General features: G+C 42.5%; 1 protein-coding gene across 6 annotated transcripts in view; it reads right to left on the bottom strand.

The window, feature by feature from the left end:
* Nucleotides 1-16,402, bottom strand: part of arvcfb (ARVCF delta catenin family member b) — a 144,956-nt gene that overhangs the window by 70,339 nt on the left and 58,215 nt on the right. For all 6 annotated transcript variants that reach the window (XM_046035424.1, XM_046035420.1, XM_046035425.1 and 3 more), the window contains 2 exons: nt 13,382-14,022; nt 5,355-5,860 (listed from right to left, as the gene is read on the bottom strand). In XM_046035424.1, coding sequence (XP_045891380.1) covers nt 5,355-5,860; nt 13,382-14,022 — 1,147 coding nt within the window. The remainder of the gene's footprint in view (nt 1-5,354; nt 5,861-13,381; nt 14,023-16,402) is intronic.

Below are 16,402 nucleotides of genomic sequence, written 5' to 3'. Positions count from 1 at the left end.
AGTCATGGCGCTCTTCTAGCAGGGCTATTAACTTAGTTCTGCCCATTACCGTTCTCCTCCTCCCTCTCCCTCCTGTCCTTTTCCTCCTCACCCCTTATGCCATCCATCACACTCTCAGTGGTAAAGAAGGAAGGAGACATAGTTTTAAAAAAAAAGGGAGAGGGCATGTGGGAGACGTGAGAGGAGGAAGAGACGGAGGAGGCTTCAGTAAGTGGACTCCCTCTTTTGTCTGCTGGCAAACATCCACCAAGAAAGGATGTATACATACTCGCCAATCGTTAAAATAAATAGTTAAAGAAAACACTCATACATCAACACACCACACAATAACGAAATCACCTAGAAGATAGAGATGTGACCCATGAGCAGTTCCTCATAACTTAAAATAATGTAGCACAGTGAGGATCCAGGACATTTCATGGAGGAGACCTGCCTCTGTCTGTCACCAGTAACAGCACTGTAGTTCATACACTTCACTGATAAAACACAGAACTGTAGAGTAACATTAGGCTTCATGATCAAAGAACATTTATATATGACTTCAACACCTCTTTCCATACTCACATGCTCCCTCTCCCTTGCTTGTCTACATGAGCTCTCTGCTGCGATAATGGTTTCATAATGTGCCATTTGTCTGTTAAATAGCAGGGCTTTTAAAGGGAATGGGCAATGACACTGATTGGTTTAATTCATGTTATGCCCAAAACACACCTATGATAATCTGCACTCAGATTACCTGCCGTTTAACTAGCAGAACTGGATCTGGACACGTCCTAAATGCACTTGCAGCCATGCACTTTAGACCAACCCTATAGGTCATTTAAATACAACACCAACACTTCCATGGGCGCATCAGATGGACACAATGCATTTGCTACTTACAAAAAGTAGGTACTTGGCGTGAAACTGCATCAGCCAGAAAATACTAAAGACACTTGCGTTGTGTTGTGTGCTGCTTTGTGCCAGGTGTAAGATAGGGCCCTTTGATTCGAATCTTTTCTAATGCAGCATTGTAGCCACATGTTGGATTAAGTGACAGAGTGAGAATATAATAGAGGAGACTGCCACTGTTTTGCGACTAGGTCTGGGTCAAATGAAAAATATGACCAACTGTGTGTCGACTTAAAGTGTCAAGTGTATTTTTACTTCTGCCTTGAGATTAGCTAATATACCATTTTTCACAGCAGACATTTTGACTCCTCATAACAGGAAAAGCACAGGTGTAATTACACTAACAATGGCAAAGTCCCATCAAGTGTCTCAGTACGTCACTGATAACATCAATGAGAGCTTTTGAACAATAGCTTCTCAACAGGACAAAATCAAATGTATTATTTTTTCTGCTCTCAACAACTCCATTATTATGGGTTTTTTCAGCAGAGCTCTGATGAAACCACTATGTACTACCAGCCCTGCATCAAACAGACAAAGTTAGCGACTAACTGGTGAACATAGTGAAGCATTTTGAGGCTAAAAAGCCAGATATTTCCCTGAGGAATTGGTGAAGACACAGACCATGTTACAAGCAGAATGAATATTGGACTTACTTTCATAGGGTAGCCACAAACACGGCTCTAAATGAATCCATACAGTATCTGCTGCATGTTTGCCATAAAAATTTTGTGTTTACACCTTATTGTGCTGCCCCCAAGCTGTCAAAAAATAACTGATGCAAGTTTAAGAGATTTTTATTGGAATTATCAAATTCAAAAACACTGAAAGAGGGTGGGAAATATTGTTTGAATAATGCCAATAATGCCCTGTGTAAGGTTTTAGTTCCCTGCGGCCCGCTGTGTTAAAACCGAAATGCACTAAATGCACTAAACATTAAGGTGCTGTGGACCAAAACATCCATTAAATAGTGCTGTATAGATTATGTTAAACACAGACTAAACACACAAAACCTTGGCACAGATGCACACAAGTGTGTCTAGAGAGCGTCACTCTTCTAGATTAAAGGCCTGCCAACTTGCCCTATATGCATTTTTCATCCAAACGACAAAGGCAAGCAGCGAGTGTCAATCCACAAAACTCAGACATCTCCTGCAGGAAAAACAGGAGACAAATCCGCTTAATAATCTACATTTCCAGGGTGGAATAGCTGGAGGGCACAAACAGCCCAGAGCCTACCGGGAGGGAAAAGAGAATTGCTCTGAACGGTACAAACCTCTAAAAACACGAACGACTGGTCTGTCTGTCTCGTGTGTTGGAAAATAAAATCACTTGCTTCCCTCCACGTCTCCCGTTTCCCCCTGCAGAAAACAGAGGTCTCTGTGGTTTTACAGGGACAGCAAAAACTCCAACAGCAAATTCTTAAAACATATGGACTAAGAAAAGGGGCCTATATTTAAAACCCATATTTAATTGTAGAAAAACACGCCAATTCTAGCCACATGGTCCGAGGCTGTAAGCTGAGCTTGCACTGTGACTGGCCTGTTTTCACTGGGGCCAGAGCAGTGGCAATGGAAACCTAAAGCTGGAGACAGAGAGAGAGGCTAGAGAGAAAAACAGCGAGAGAGAGAAAATCAGCGAGTTTAGATACTGAATGAAGGAGAGAAAAATTTTGATTGAGCAAGAGATGGTGGATAATGAGTAAGAGAGGGGAAGAGGGAAAAAAATAAAGAACCCTCCCTCCATTCTGTCCTCCTTGTCTTGTGGTGCAGGGTTATTTTTAGCTACGATGGGGAGCAACACGCTGCTGTAAAGGCAATCATTTCTGCTGCAGCACAGTCATCGCTCACCGTGACATCTATGTCACAGCAAAGAAAAGCTACACACACACACACACACACACAAACACACACTTACACATGGATGCACAGTTCAACAAGCATGTTAGTTAAAGGACCGGCATTACTATTAATACCTCTGGCTTTAAGCCTTCAGTAGCCAAAATCTTGTATGATATTCACTCTTCACTCACTCACCGACATCCTGCTAGAAACCACTGCTAGCTGCCAAAGCACAGCTTTAAAACACTTTTCCTTCCCTAAACTGTGAAACAAACTAAAAAGTTACCACCTTTATATCTTGGGGTGGTGCATATACTGTATTTTACACTTGGCGGCTACTTCGCAAAGGTCAAGTGCCTCACTTTAAAGTGGTTCTCATTTTGCACATGTGTGCACTGAAAACAAAAGACCCTCTCAGATGGCAAAGCGTGCATACCAACCAAAGTGTATCAGGTCAAACCAGTCATGTTGGGGATTAGCTGAGCACTTGGGAACACACACACCACTGTATTCCCCAGTTGTGACATTTACCAGGTCAAGGAGGAGAAACCCTATCATGGCATTGGAATCAATACCTCCTCTTAAAGGAATTAAAACATATTTCATTACACAATGCAACTAATAGCTTTTTTCTTCTAAAATCAATGTCTGCTGCCTCGTTTTGCTTACAGTACAATGTAATAAGGCTAAATTAATCAAACATCACAATGTTTGTTCTAAATTGACTCCAACTGTGATTCTTGTGAGCCTTTATTGAAAGAAAATGGCTCTATGACTGACAAATAGGTTTTGGTATCAAGAACCGGTTCCAAGTTTGAACAACAGTTCGTAACGTTTTTAATATTTCATTGGTGCTCCTGATTGAACTTTATAAAATATTGAATTTTATAGTGCATAAAAGTGTCACTTTTCCGCCAGGACGTGCTGCACCAACCTAACATCCTGTCATTTGTTACGCAGTACGTCAACAAAGCATAAAGAAGAGAGTACTTGTGTTTCCTGGACCATAGCGAACCGCAGCGAACGCTCAAACATTTGGCTTAGTTTCACTAAAAAAGATAAAGATAGAGCAAAATGCAACATCTGCAGTAAGGATATTACTTGAATGCTTAGTGTTACTTACTGAATCTGAAGGAATGCACTGTGCTCAGTGTGTTACAGTCTCCCAGCTACAATGACGCTCCAGATACAGCTAACGCTAACGGTAGCAACGTCTCACGCTCAGGTACAAAACACAGGTGAGCTGACATTCACCTTTTATACTGAAGGGAAACGAATGATGTCTACAAATGTTTCCAATATATATTTCTTACGTGGTACGAGTCCCTCTAGTACAGAAAGTCCTTTTGCTTTAGACATCAAGGGGAAGATTAAAAAAGGAGGAAGTGGATGAATGTCACAGAGCGCTGACAAGATCTGTGGTGGAACCAGATTAGATAAGTAGAATCAGAATTGCTATATTCTTAACGATGCCCAACCCTACTGACTATTAGCTCATTAACGTTTTGTACTCTTTTTATAAGTGGTAAGAAGCGCCAAGACAATTTACTCAAAATGTGTCTTCAGTAGAATTAAAAGAATAACTGAATAATTACAGCTCTGAATGCATTGTTATCTCCCCTCACTAGTACATAGGAAGTTACACAATTCAATGCAAATTCAGCAAGAACTGTATCTTTCTGTATGGAAAGCCTGGAGCTCAACCTTATCAAATAATGTACGGGGTCTTAGATGAGAAAATAGCATACTGTGAATACTGCTGCAAAAAAACTGAAAACACAAAAAAAATCTACTTCTTAATATAGTATGACTCAGCCCTGCATTACCATGCAGAGTATGGGGTTATGGCAGGCAAATCAGGATACTCCTGGATGGAATATTTAAGTGATGGGAAGTACGCAGCCAGTGATTGGAAAGGACTGGCATACTAAGGTACTATCATATCAGCTTAAACGGCTTCAAAGCAGCACTTTTATACTTACTATACGTGGCAGACAGTTGAGACTAATTAGGCCGACAGAAAGAGGAATCCTAGAGTTAGTGGAGAAGACAGCCAGTGGGCTTGGCTGCAACAGTGCTATGAGGGTGTTTTTTTTTTTGCATAATTTAGGAATCCTTTAACTATGGTAGGGAAAATGTAACTGATGTCTTACTTCAGGAATGCAATCAGACATATTTATATCCCAAATCATTTTACCCGCACGACAGATCTTTTGTTAGTTTTTTATAGTTAAATATGAATGTATGTGACACTTGCAAAAAATGCACTGAATGCAAGCTTTGCTGTTGAACTGGGTGACTTGGTTAAAACAAATACAGTAATTCAATAATTTTCTGACTGAAATGATCCCAATATCGAAAATGTAGGCAAAATTAAACAAATACAGTTTGTTCCTCTTACATTCAGAACATGTTTTTTTATGTGGTGACATCTGCTTGGACTGATCGATTGATCACATATGAACTTAAATAGGTAATTTTGTTGCCTGATAACAAGTTACTTAATACTTGAGTATAAGGTTACTGTTGTGTCACTTTGATAGATCGCCCTGCTTGAACCTCATCACATTATTTTGAGCGTTTTTTGTTTGATGTGTTTAATATAGAAATGTTTACTCTTACCGGTGATCAGCTCTCGAACTTCCATGTCATTGGTCTTCCTCAGCAGGCGGACGAGGGCGGGGATGCCGTCACAGTTCTTGATGGCTACCTTGTTGTCATTGTCCTTGCCGTAGGAGATGTTGCGCAGGGCACCACAAGCCTTGCGGTGGACTTCAGATTTGGGGTGGTCCAGAAGCCCCACCAGAACAGGAATCCCTTTCAGCTGACGCACATCCTTCTTAATCTTGTCATTTTCATAGCACAGGTGCTGCAGGTAGGCAGCGGCGTTGGACTTGACCGGGTCAATGGGGTGGCCAAGCATGGCGATGACCTCGGGGAGGTCTGGGTCGCGCCAACGCGGATCCTTGCGGATGCTGTCAATGGACGGTGAGCGTCGGCCACCCATGCGGTCCAGACTTGCCATGCTCCCCCTCTCCGGCTGGGCCAGCGGTGCTGAATATATGCCATGGATGTAAGGATGGCGCTCATCGATCAGCTCTGCCTCAATGGGGTCATCTGGGTACCCTCTGGAAGCCGAAAGAAGAGAGGACAGTGAGGACAAGGGAGATGGACGAGGTAAATGGAGGGCGACTCAGACAGATTTGTCTAACTGAAAAATTAGGCAGCTGGGAAAAAGACTTTGAGAGAAGCCAACTGAGGTGAGAGCCACTGACTAATGAGGGGAAAAGGGAAAGCAGAGGACAGTGTGAGTGAGAGGTGAAAAGATGTGGGCGATGAACGGGGATAGGAAGGAGTGCAGGACAGAGAGCAAGGGGAGACATGGTGATCTGTGGTTTGAATCTGTTATTAACAGGCCTGTCAGGGGGACTGATGGTGGCAATTCCCCACAATATGAATGATGAATGAAGCAACATTCTGTGTATTATTCAGGTGGTAGCAACTAACATGTGAAACTTCAACAAACAAATAAGCTCTTCGAGGTAGTGACTGAGAAACGGGAAAAGACTGCACAGAAAAAAAGCAGGCACTAAGATTCAGAGACAAAGGCAACACCAAAGAAAAAGCTTTGAAGAAAAGGCTTGTGAAGTTTTTTTTCAGGAAGCCACCATATACACAAGAGAAGGGACTTGATGTATTTCCCCCCAGGGAACAAAGAATGAGCAGTGCTGTCCCCCTAGGGAGGACCAGGAGTCCCTATGATGCCCCCAGGGCTCCCTTTGCTAACAGTGCCAAACACTAGCATACAGTGGCTGAAATGTTAATGATCATCTCTCTGGGACTTCTGCATTACTACTGTTAGTATGGCTGATGATATAAACAGTATTGAGCTCTACACATTTTCGGTGATATAAACTGGTGTTGTTCTCTGGAGGAGGAAGAGGGGAGTTGCTTTTTGACGGTTCATAGGGGGTTCCCTTCAATGACTCTCTATTATAGAAGCCTCTTAAAGTCTATGATTTACACTCTGTTCTCTGGGGTCTTTACTCCAAAGGCAGTCTCATCAATTCTCTACCGCAACATGGGTGAAAATATAGGCGCTCAATTCCAATGACAGATCATTTGTTGCTGGAGTGCAGGCTACTTATTTTACTTAAGGCTCTTTAATCATAGGAACGATTTTTCACTTGTAGTGCCAACTCTGAGGATGGAGTCAGGAGAGTCACGTTTTATACTGGCGAAAAGTTGCAAAGAATCTTTTTGAAACTTGTTTCACAAAAATCCTTCTTTTTGAACACGTACTACTAAGTTGTCAAAAAGGGTGGGAGAATGTTTGGTAGGAAAAGTTATGACATGGGGAGAGGAATTTAATTAGGGCTGTGTATTTATGCAGCCTTTATCATCCCCCCCACCCACCCCACAGCTTGAGACTTGTTTATCCTCATTACATAATCCAGCTGGTCTCCTCTCACCATCTTTGATGTATGGTGGTTGGTGGTGCAACAAAATGGTGGCCAACGCCGGTGGTTGGCAGGGAATTCCAGAGCAAGCTCTAATTTTAATGAGTTTTATGTTAATTATCTGTTTTTTACAGTTCTTCCCAGGCATACTGAGGAAGGAGCGGGGGCTCTGCATGTCATCTAGCCTCAGCTATGGTGTATTCCTCTGTTGATTTTTTCTTTTACACAAGCCTTGCAGTAACTTATTGGCTTTTATGGCACAACTTTGTGCATTTTACTACCAGGGAAATCAATACAAGATGAACTGGGGGGAAAACTGTCCGAACAATGTAATGAGATACTAAATCCCTTTTTCAGATGGATGGAAAACGGATTAATAGAGATGGAGTGAGGCATCACTGCAGTCAAGTATGGGCATGTCCAAATACTGCAAATTACCCAAGTTCAAGAATCACGGTGCTGAATGATTGTGACTCTGGAGGTCTAATGACTTTTTAAACAGATTTTCTTCAAGGGTAAATAGTAAGCAAAACTCTGAATTGAAGATAGCTAATCTAAACTAGAGTGGATCTGGTATATCATTACTGTTTATTCTTCTTTAAAAGTATTTCTTCCCAGCTCTATGTAGAACTTGTTGGAGAGCCGCAAACCTCTATAGGCTGTCTGTAACCACAGTATGGACGGAGGGGCCAATCAGGAGCCCGATTAAAAACCCTGAGTTGCATGACATGTCATGCACAGAAAAGAGGGACATTTGCGATTATGTGTGCATGTGCTGGTGGTTACTAAATACTTCCTTGCCTGCACCGAGATCTTAACACACACTCCCACACTCCGAAGCTATAATGCAGCTTTCTATTGCTGCAAGATATTAGATGTGACAAGGCTACAGGAGGCAGGAATAACCCTCCACAAGTAAGGCCAGTACACAATCTCAGCATCATCACTGTCGCATAGACCTGCATAAATAACCACCATCTCCTTCATGGACAGTATCTCTCTCTCTCTCTCTTTGACTTTCTCTCTCATTATCTGTCACACTATGTTTGGAGCACACCTTCTCTCGCACACACGCACATCAACACAGAGATGAGATGTACAGTTGTGCAGATCGGGGCTCATTTAGATCTGGTCGATGCAGCAGGGCTTTTGGCAAAGCAGCGTCGCAAGGCTGAGTGATGGGAATGTCAGGATTTGCATTTAAATTGGCGCCATTGTGTGTACAGGGAGGGGTATATTCATAGGACGTAAAAGGGATCTCCGCCACCAGACACAATGCCCTGAGCATTATTACAGCAGATCACTCTCCTCATGTTAATCGAGCTGATAAATGTCCAGGCTATTTCTGTGTATCTGTGTGCTCGTCTCTCGATGCGTGGGTGTGCTTGTTTGTTCTAAGACACAAAGAATAGAAGACAGGATACAGAAACAAACAGATTAGATATAAAGTAGATACGAGATGTATGCATGTCTGCAAACGTCAGCTCTCATTTATTCATCTGGACTTTGCCACATCCTCGCTATTCTTCATATCCTTCATCTTCTGTCAGTTACTTTCATCATCCTTCAGTTCCGTCCATGCCTGACCCTATTCTTCTGCAGGCCCATAAGAGAAGATCAATTAGAATAGAATTAGACTCTCACAAAAAGATGTTCGCATCTCATATGTACACATAACATCTCTGAAGCGTTTATGAGCTTTTCACTGACTGTCCCTGCCAGGCAGATTGCTCATTTTGAATTATTGGCAATAATTGTTTTATGATGCACAAGAGTCTATGCGGGACAGAGAAGAAAGAAAGAGGGGAGAAAAAAAACTGGATTGTTTATGTCTTGCCACTTTTCTAATGTCTCCGGCTGTTTTGATAGCATTATCGACTGACACCACTGCTTGGTGTTATTCAATTTAAGGAGAGTCACATCGCTCATCGCTCGTTTCTTCTATATTTTAGGAGATGCTTGTGAGAAACCTCAAACATGACAGAAAGGAAGTATAATATTAAACTGAGTATTTAACTCTCAGTGAAAGCCTCTGGGCAGGATCAAGGAGGACAGGGAGGGGGGCAGGGCTGGCTAGCGTCATATCATTTCCACGGGCTGTTCCCTACAGATGACAGATGAGACAACCCCCTCTCAATTAAGGATGTGTGTGTGTGTGTGTGTGTGTGTGCTCAAGGGAGTATGTATGCCTGAGTTTATGTGTCTGTATGTGTGTGTGGTGACCCCTGGATGCAGGAGGGCAGGTGCAGCGGAGCGGTTCGCCCAAACATAGACGAACCATTAGAGATTGGCTTAAAGATGCCCCTGTAGTCTGGCAGAGTTCAAAAGCAGTGATTAATCATGCTGGCATGAGGACACACACACACACACACACACACAGAAAGGTGTTCACAGACACACACACACTGTCACACGTAAAGGATTGGTTGGGGGGAGCGTCATGTTTATTATGTGCAAAAACTGAGCAGGTATAAAGGGAAAAGAGATGCCCATCCCTCCCTTAGTGGCTAGCAACATGCTGCCTTGATATGCTGTTATGGTAAATAATAATCTTTTTTGTTGTGACACCATTTACAACCAAGTTTTAAAGAAGTGACCAACAAAAATCAAAGGTGACCAATGACAAAACTTTAAATCTTTTTTTAAATTGTCTAGGCAGATATTAAATCTTTAATTAAAGTTTTAATTAAAACTGAAAAAGCAAAGGAGTCTACATCAAATAACATGTATTTCATTGAAACTTAAAGTATAATTATGTCTCCAAAAAAAAGAGAAAAGAATCTATCTCAAGTCAAGATGTTTTTTTGTAATCAAATTCCATCCATCTTCATCAAGCTTTTCTAATTCCACACATCACAGTTTACACAGAAAAAAAGCAGTACCATGCTAACACAACTAATGAAGAGTTATTCAGCAGCACCCTGAAACACTACCACCTCCGTGACCTTTCACATCTGATGTACACTATTTATTCCATTTATTTGCACTTGACTATTACAGACAGGTGATGAAAGAAAAACCCGAGTCCATGATTGTGGTGTTGCACCAATACTTGAAAGGTATCGCAATACCCTGCCGTTAAAAACAATACAATATTGCCCTTTATTGGTACCAATACTGTGCACACAGTATGCTGCTTTATTGTCTGCAAAATTTAGTGAGAAGGAAATTAAGAGCACTGTAAATGGTTCATTTATTTTTAGCTTTTTATGACCAATGTCGCAAACATCACTATATGAAAATGCATACGCAGACCTCTGCCAAGGAGATCATGACACTGTTTAATAAGTAGTGGCTGCAAATATAAATTTAAACTATCAAAGAAATAATATAAATCAAGTGCAGGAGACATCAGATTACAGCATAGCATAAAAAAGCTTTAATAACAATGACGTCCATCTAATTATTTACAATAATACAATTTTTAATGTACTAATTCATTCTCAAAAACACACCTGCATGTATGATAAAACAAACTGGGACACGTCATAGGCACATACACTAATTTTATAAAGCATTAAATTAATAAAAATAAATTACATTAACTTTAAATCTGGCACTTGGCGGCATAATAATTTATTAGGCTACACACTACAGTAGTGCACTAAAGCAGACTGAACATGACTCAATACACCTCGTCAGTGGAGGTCTGGGCTGTACTAAACACATTTTGTAGATTTCTAATAAGTCAATTAGATTTTAAAATGACAATGAGAACAGGCTCTGTTTTAAGTCATTTTCACTAATTTTAAGTTCAATCTTCTGTCATTTACAGTATTATTCCAATCCTTTTCCAGATTTTTTAGATTTTTGGCATGGTATCGTTTCAGTATCGGTATCGAGATATTTAGACAGGTTTCGTATCGAAGTCATAATTTTGGTATCATGACAACACTAATAGGTGTACGGCATGATATATTCACATCCTATAATGCTTGACTTTGAAAGGGGCTCCGGTCATAAAGACTGTATTGCAAGAGGAACAGTGTTGTCTTATTTTATGGGTGGTGAACCCTGTGTAATACTTCCAAAAAGCATATGATTCATCATTCACATACAAACCATGCACTGACTCCATGTGACCTGTACTCATTTATTCAGCTTGTTCCTTTCATTTGTCACCCGTTTGCATTTTAGAGCTATGATAAGACTAAGGTCCAAGAGTTAGGTATGCTCACACACACATCCAAGCTACTCCAGCAAAAAATGATGCATCATCATTCCCAACACATGATGGACTCCACAGCCGTTTGCAAGAAGCCGTTTTAGCACTAAACATCTTCATTTTTGTCAGAGCATAATTGAGGGCTTGCAATGCAATGATAAGCTGTAATTAAACCGCTTTAATTCTCAGATTCATTACAGCACTTTGGAGTTGCTGCTCCTTTCTTGGAAGAATACTAATCGCAGTGTGAGTGAACAGGGGAGCCTGGGCACTGGGAGGGCTGATTGTCACCGTTCCTGGGGGAAGAAAAAGGCTCACGGCATACTGATGGTTTGGTGTTTTGATGTCAGCTGATGTAAGTGCAGGAGAAACGACGGAAAGACGAAAGCACGAAATATTTGGGTTTTATTTTCTGCTGCAATTAGCCAGGCAGCAGTCAGTCAACAGCGGCTTCAAACGCGTTTGTTTGTGTTTGGGCATTCACGTTAGTGGCTGTCAGTGTGCGTATATGTGTGTGTCTATCACTGTGTGTGTGTGTGTGTGTGTGTGTGTGTGTGTGTGTGTGTGTGTGTGTGTGTGTGTGTGTGTGTGTGCGTGTGTGTGCGTGTGTGTGCGTGTGTGTGCGTGTGTGTGCGTGTGTATGTGTCGTGTGTGTGTGTGTGCGTGTGTATGTGTGGTGTGTGTCTGTGTGTGTGAACATGGCTGTTAGGCTGTGTTGTGACACATGTAAAGCAGGCTACAAATTGCCTGTCACAGCAAGCACCTCTCACTAGGCAGATGGGGGAGTGACTCATTTTATGAAGATGTGGATTTTTATTGAGAGTGTGTGTGTGTGAGTGTGTGTGTGAGAGAGAGAGAGAGAGAGAGAGAGAGAGAGAGAGAGAGAGAGAGACATAATTACTGGGTGTCTAAATGTCAAAATTAAGTCAAATGTGTATAAAGACGGAGGGTCTGATTAGGCATCTGCTCTGTCATAACTCATGCACATTAATGCAGAGGCCTTTAAATCCAGCTAGTTGCGAATGCATGAGTGTATGTGTACATAAGCTTAATTAAGAAGGGTCCAAAAGTAAAGCTCACATGCTGTCAAGAAAACCAGGCAAACCTGGATTCAGCGTCTTCTTTGATCATGAGAAAAAACACACACAAACCAAAATACACAATCTTTCCTCTCTTACTCGTACCCCTAGCTCTCTGTTTCTTTAGAGTGCCTTCTAGCCCACAAATGTTGCCCTAAGTTTAAAAGAAAATGTACAGAATTCAAAAATCTGCTACAGATCACTGCTCGAAAAAAAGTCTTCAAAACACACTTCCCACCAGCTCAACTTCAAACCGCTGCTTCAATTTACTTGAGGGTGGACATTTTGGGCGGGCCCGGCAATGAAATGATTGGAAGCTATTAGGAGACAAGAGGCTATTTTGGGATCTTATTGTTGGAGGCTAACAGGCTTTTTTCCCCTGGTCCCTGGAGCCAGGGGTTATACTCCTCAACAAAGGTTCGCAAAAAAGGGAAAGGCTTTGAAAGACAACTGACAAAAGCCTCCAATCCTCTCCCACTCTCTCTCCCTTTCCTCCCTTGTCACATCTCAAATCATTCCTGCCTCTTTACCTCTGACACAAACACTTGTTCACTATCCATGTGCAGGAAAACTGCAATCAAAGACTTGTTTTTCCTCGCTGCCTGTCTCAAGCAAGTTGCTTGAGGAGAAGGGACATCTGTTTACTTGCGCACGGTGTAATGTAGTCTTTTTTATGGCGAGAACAAGACAAGTATTCTTTATTCTCTCTCATCTTAACAGGCCTCATCTCCCATTGCGGCAATCCAAAGTCTGTACTCATGCATATGTAAAAGAACTCACTGTCCAACGTAAAAAGAATAAGATGTATACAGTATGAACTTGCACACCTTCACAAAACCATTATCTCCTGCGAGCTCCAGTAGGCTGAATCCTTCAACAGAATCTGTCAATAACACCAGGTACTGATGGTTAAAACAACCGTAAGATGTCTGCATTTATCCTCACCTGACTCGGGGCCCATCACGAAGAGGTTCCCGGTGGGTGCGACCCCGGTTGGCCCCCTGCAGGGTGCGTCGGTTGGCAGTAGAGTAGTCGGGCTCCAGCTCGTATGGCTCCTCCTCTTCAGGGCCCAAGCTGCGGCGATCATCCTCCAGGCCATATGGCTCGGGCTGGAAGCGCTCTGGTTGTGAGCGGTTCAGATCCACAGTGCTGCTACCCATAGGCACCTGGGGCTGGGCCACATGACCATAGTCATCCTTGCGAATAGGCAGCGTGTAGCTGTTCTCCGGCCGGTAGCTGTTGGGCAAGTAGGGGTAGCGCGGCGGCCGGAAATTGACGCCGCGTGACAGGCTTCCATAGTTATCCGTCAAATCAGCATAGCCATCGTGCAGGCCATAGTGGCGAATGTACTGGCTCTCGGGTGTCTCGCCGTATGAATCGTTGTACGAATTGTTGTAGGAGCGTGTAAGGGTGGAGGTTGCTTGAGGCGTGATGAAGCGGTCACCTCCATTCTTCATGTAGCGCCGGTCGATGGAGTCGGTGTAGCTGCCTAGTGGGGACGAGCCCTCAGGCATGGGCAAGCCGTCGGGTCCCAGGGGCACTTGGCGCACTGTTCGTGTGGTCACCGTCTTCACCATCTTAGTCACCTGTAGAAGGGAACAGACACACCTGTCACACAGTGTGGCGTTACATGACAGAGTGATATTAGAGCAAACCTTCAGGCTGCACATACACAGAATAAAATGCTACTTAACAAAGATATTAGCTTCTCTAGCTGTCTGATTAAGACACTGTGTTAGAAGACAAATAAGAAGGATAAATCTGAAAAATAAGCAATAACTTTGATTCCTGGTGTCCAGATTAAAACATGCATTTAAAACTCACTCCAGAGGAAAACTCAGCAATTTTAGTTGTGTGAAGTTTTGTGATGAATTATAATGCCATAAAATTATGTTTCATAAAATGATGAGCTCTTAAAGACTCACGCACATACAAGTGTTTTTGATGGTGCTGGTTGGGATTCTCTGATCATCAATGAAACATTTTTATGCTACTAATTAAAACATATACTGGCTGTACTCAGGGAGGAACCTCTGTTGAAGTGGAGGTGGATACTAACTGACCAATATCCAACTGTAATATCTGTGTCACCAATTGGTGGGGCCTTTAAATTACAGAATGAAAAATGTCAATACTCATGCTATAATAAGCTGTTATAAGACAAACACTGTCAGCCAAACAGAAAATGTTGCATTTATGCAGTAAGTGGACTGTCTCCTGGGGTCTGCTGTAACAGAGCCATCCTGAAGTGCTACAGCTCCACTGGACCTTGAATCCTTAATGTCCCCAAGGGAGCAGGGTAGCATCACACTGTAGCTGGAGGACTTTGACAACAAGACCTGCATGTATATCTCTCTCACGCTCACTTCATCCTGTGGCTAAATAACTCCACTTCCTCTGCTATATTTGAGGCTGTCTGGCTGGGGAATTATAGACAGCAACCCCCCCCCTCCCTCCCTGGGCTCTCCGCCCATACAGAAACCAATTTGCTGCCCAGTGAATTCTTCTGTGGCCGATAATTGGCTATTTTGTCCGTGGCTATAAATTCATCTTCAAAATTAATGAGGTTGATGAAAATTAATCGTCATCTGCAGGGGTGCAGGTCTGATGCAATTTGTGTTGTGCCTGACAAGGTATTGCAGAGAGGCCTTCATTCCCACTTGATGAGCGAAGCAGGCCAGTCTAAATTTCTTGGGGAATGGAAAAATAAAAAAGACCTCCGATCATTGATAGGTTTCATTTTCAACACCAACCCTCTTAATTGTATTATGCTTTCCTTATTTTCCCATCAACGCCATAATTCAGATTTTAATCTGGATCGAGCAAAGGCATGTAACAATATCAAGAAACCATAATGAAGCATTAACCCTCACAACGGAGGAGAGAGGAGTGAAGAGCAAAAGCCCAAACAACACATCGGTTGTTCAACACGGCATCTTCATTACCTTGGTTGAAACTAATAAGAAATCTTCACTAGCCTTGTTTCTTGATTACACCCTGACTGTGAGCTCCATAACAAAGCCTATTTTGGGAACACCAAGGTTCATTTCCATGTTCTGAGTAATTACTGAGTAATTTACGTTTGTTTCTAATGCCATTCCGCCATGGCTTTGCGCAGTTAAAAATAAAGAGCTCATTTTTTTGATTCACATTAGCTAAAGCACATGTATGACCTTAGAATAACAAGCTCACTCCCACCGTCTTGATTCACAATGCTAACCCATGACAGAACCCAAACTAGGCTGTTCTGGTGTTCATACTGTGGCCTCGAGGGGACTACAGGAGCCAGGGCTGAATGTCATACCCTGCATGAAGTGATTACGTCTGCATAATAAATGTCATTTATTAAATAACAATTTTACTTTAGTTTTTGATATGCTTTATTGATTTTCCTGAGGGATAGAGCTTCACAGGGGACACCAAGTCATCCAGATGGAGGATAATGTCAGAATGCTTTTAATCATATGTGGACATCTTATCACCTTTTATTTATCGTCCTATTTTATTCAACTCTATTATGGCTGTCAGAGCTGAGCGGAGAGCACGGTGAATGCTACAGCTTCCCAGCCTTGACATGCCCAGCTGCCTTGTACTAACACAGCTTTTTAGGCGATTTGCAAGGGCTGCAAAGGGAGCCATCACACAGTTTTCAAACACTCTTTGATGCATGCTCAAGTTCACAAGGCGTTAAACCGTCGCACAAGGGGAAACGGGGGGGGGGGGGGGGGGGGGGGGGGGGGGGGGGGGGGGGGGGGGGGGGGGGGGGGGGGGGGGTGTCCTGTGTTTCTAAAGGGGGTAAACAGGGTTAAAACAGAATTGCTAAAATGGTGGAGAGTGTGAGTATACGTGAGAATACATGTAGAAATACTACAGATTGGTGTGTGTGTGTTTGTGTGCATGGAAAGTCATGGCTGTACTAAAAAGTGTTTGAAACAACCACGAGCAGTTAGACACAGGCCTTAAATG

The sequence above is a fragment of the Micropterus dolomieu genome, linkage group LG21 (genome assembly GCF_021292245.1).
Source record: "Micropterus dolomieu isolate WLL.071019.BEF.003 ecotype Adirondacks linkage group LG21, ASM2129224v1, whole genome shotgun sequence".
Classification (NCBI taxonomy): Eukaryota; Metazoa; Chordata; class Actinopteri; order Centrarchiformes; family Centrarchidae; genus Micropterus; species Micropterus dolomieu.
This window is presented reverse-complemented; position numbering and strand designations above follow the sequence as displayed.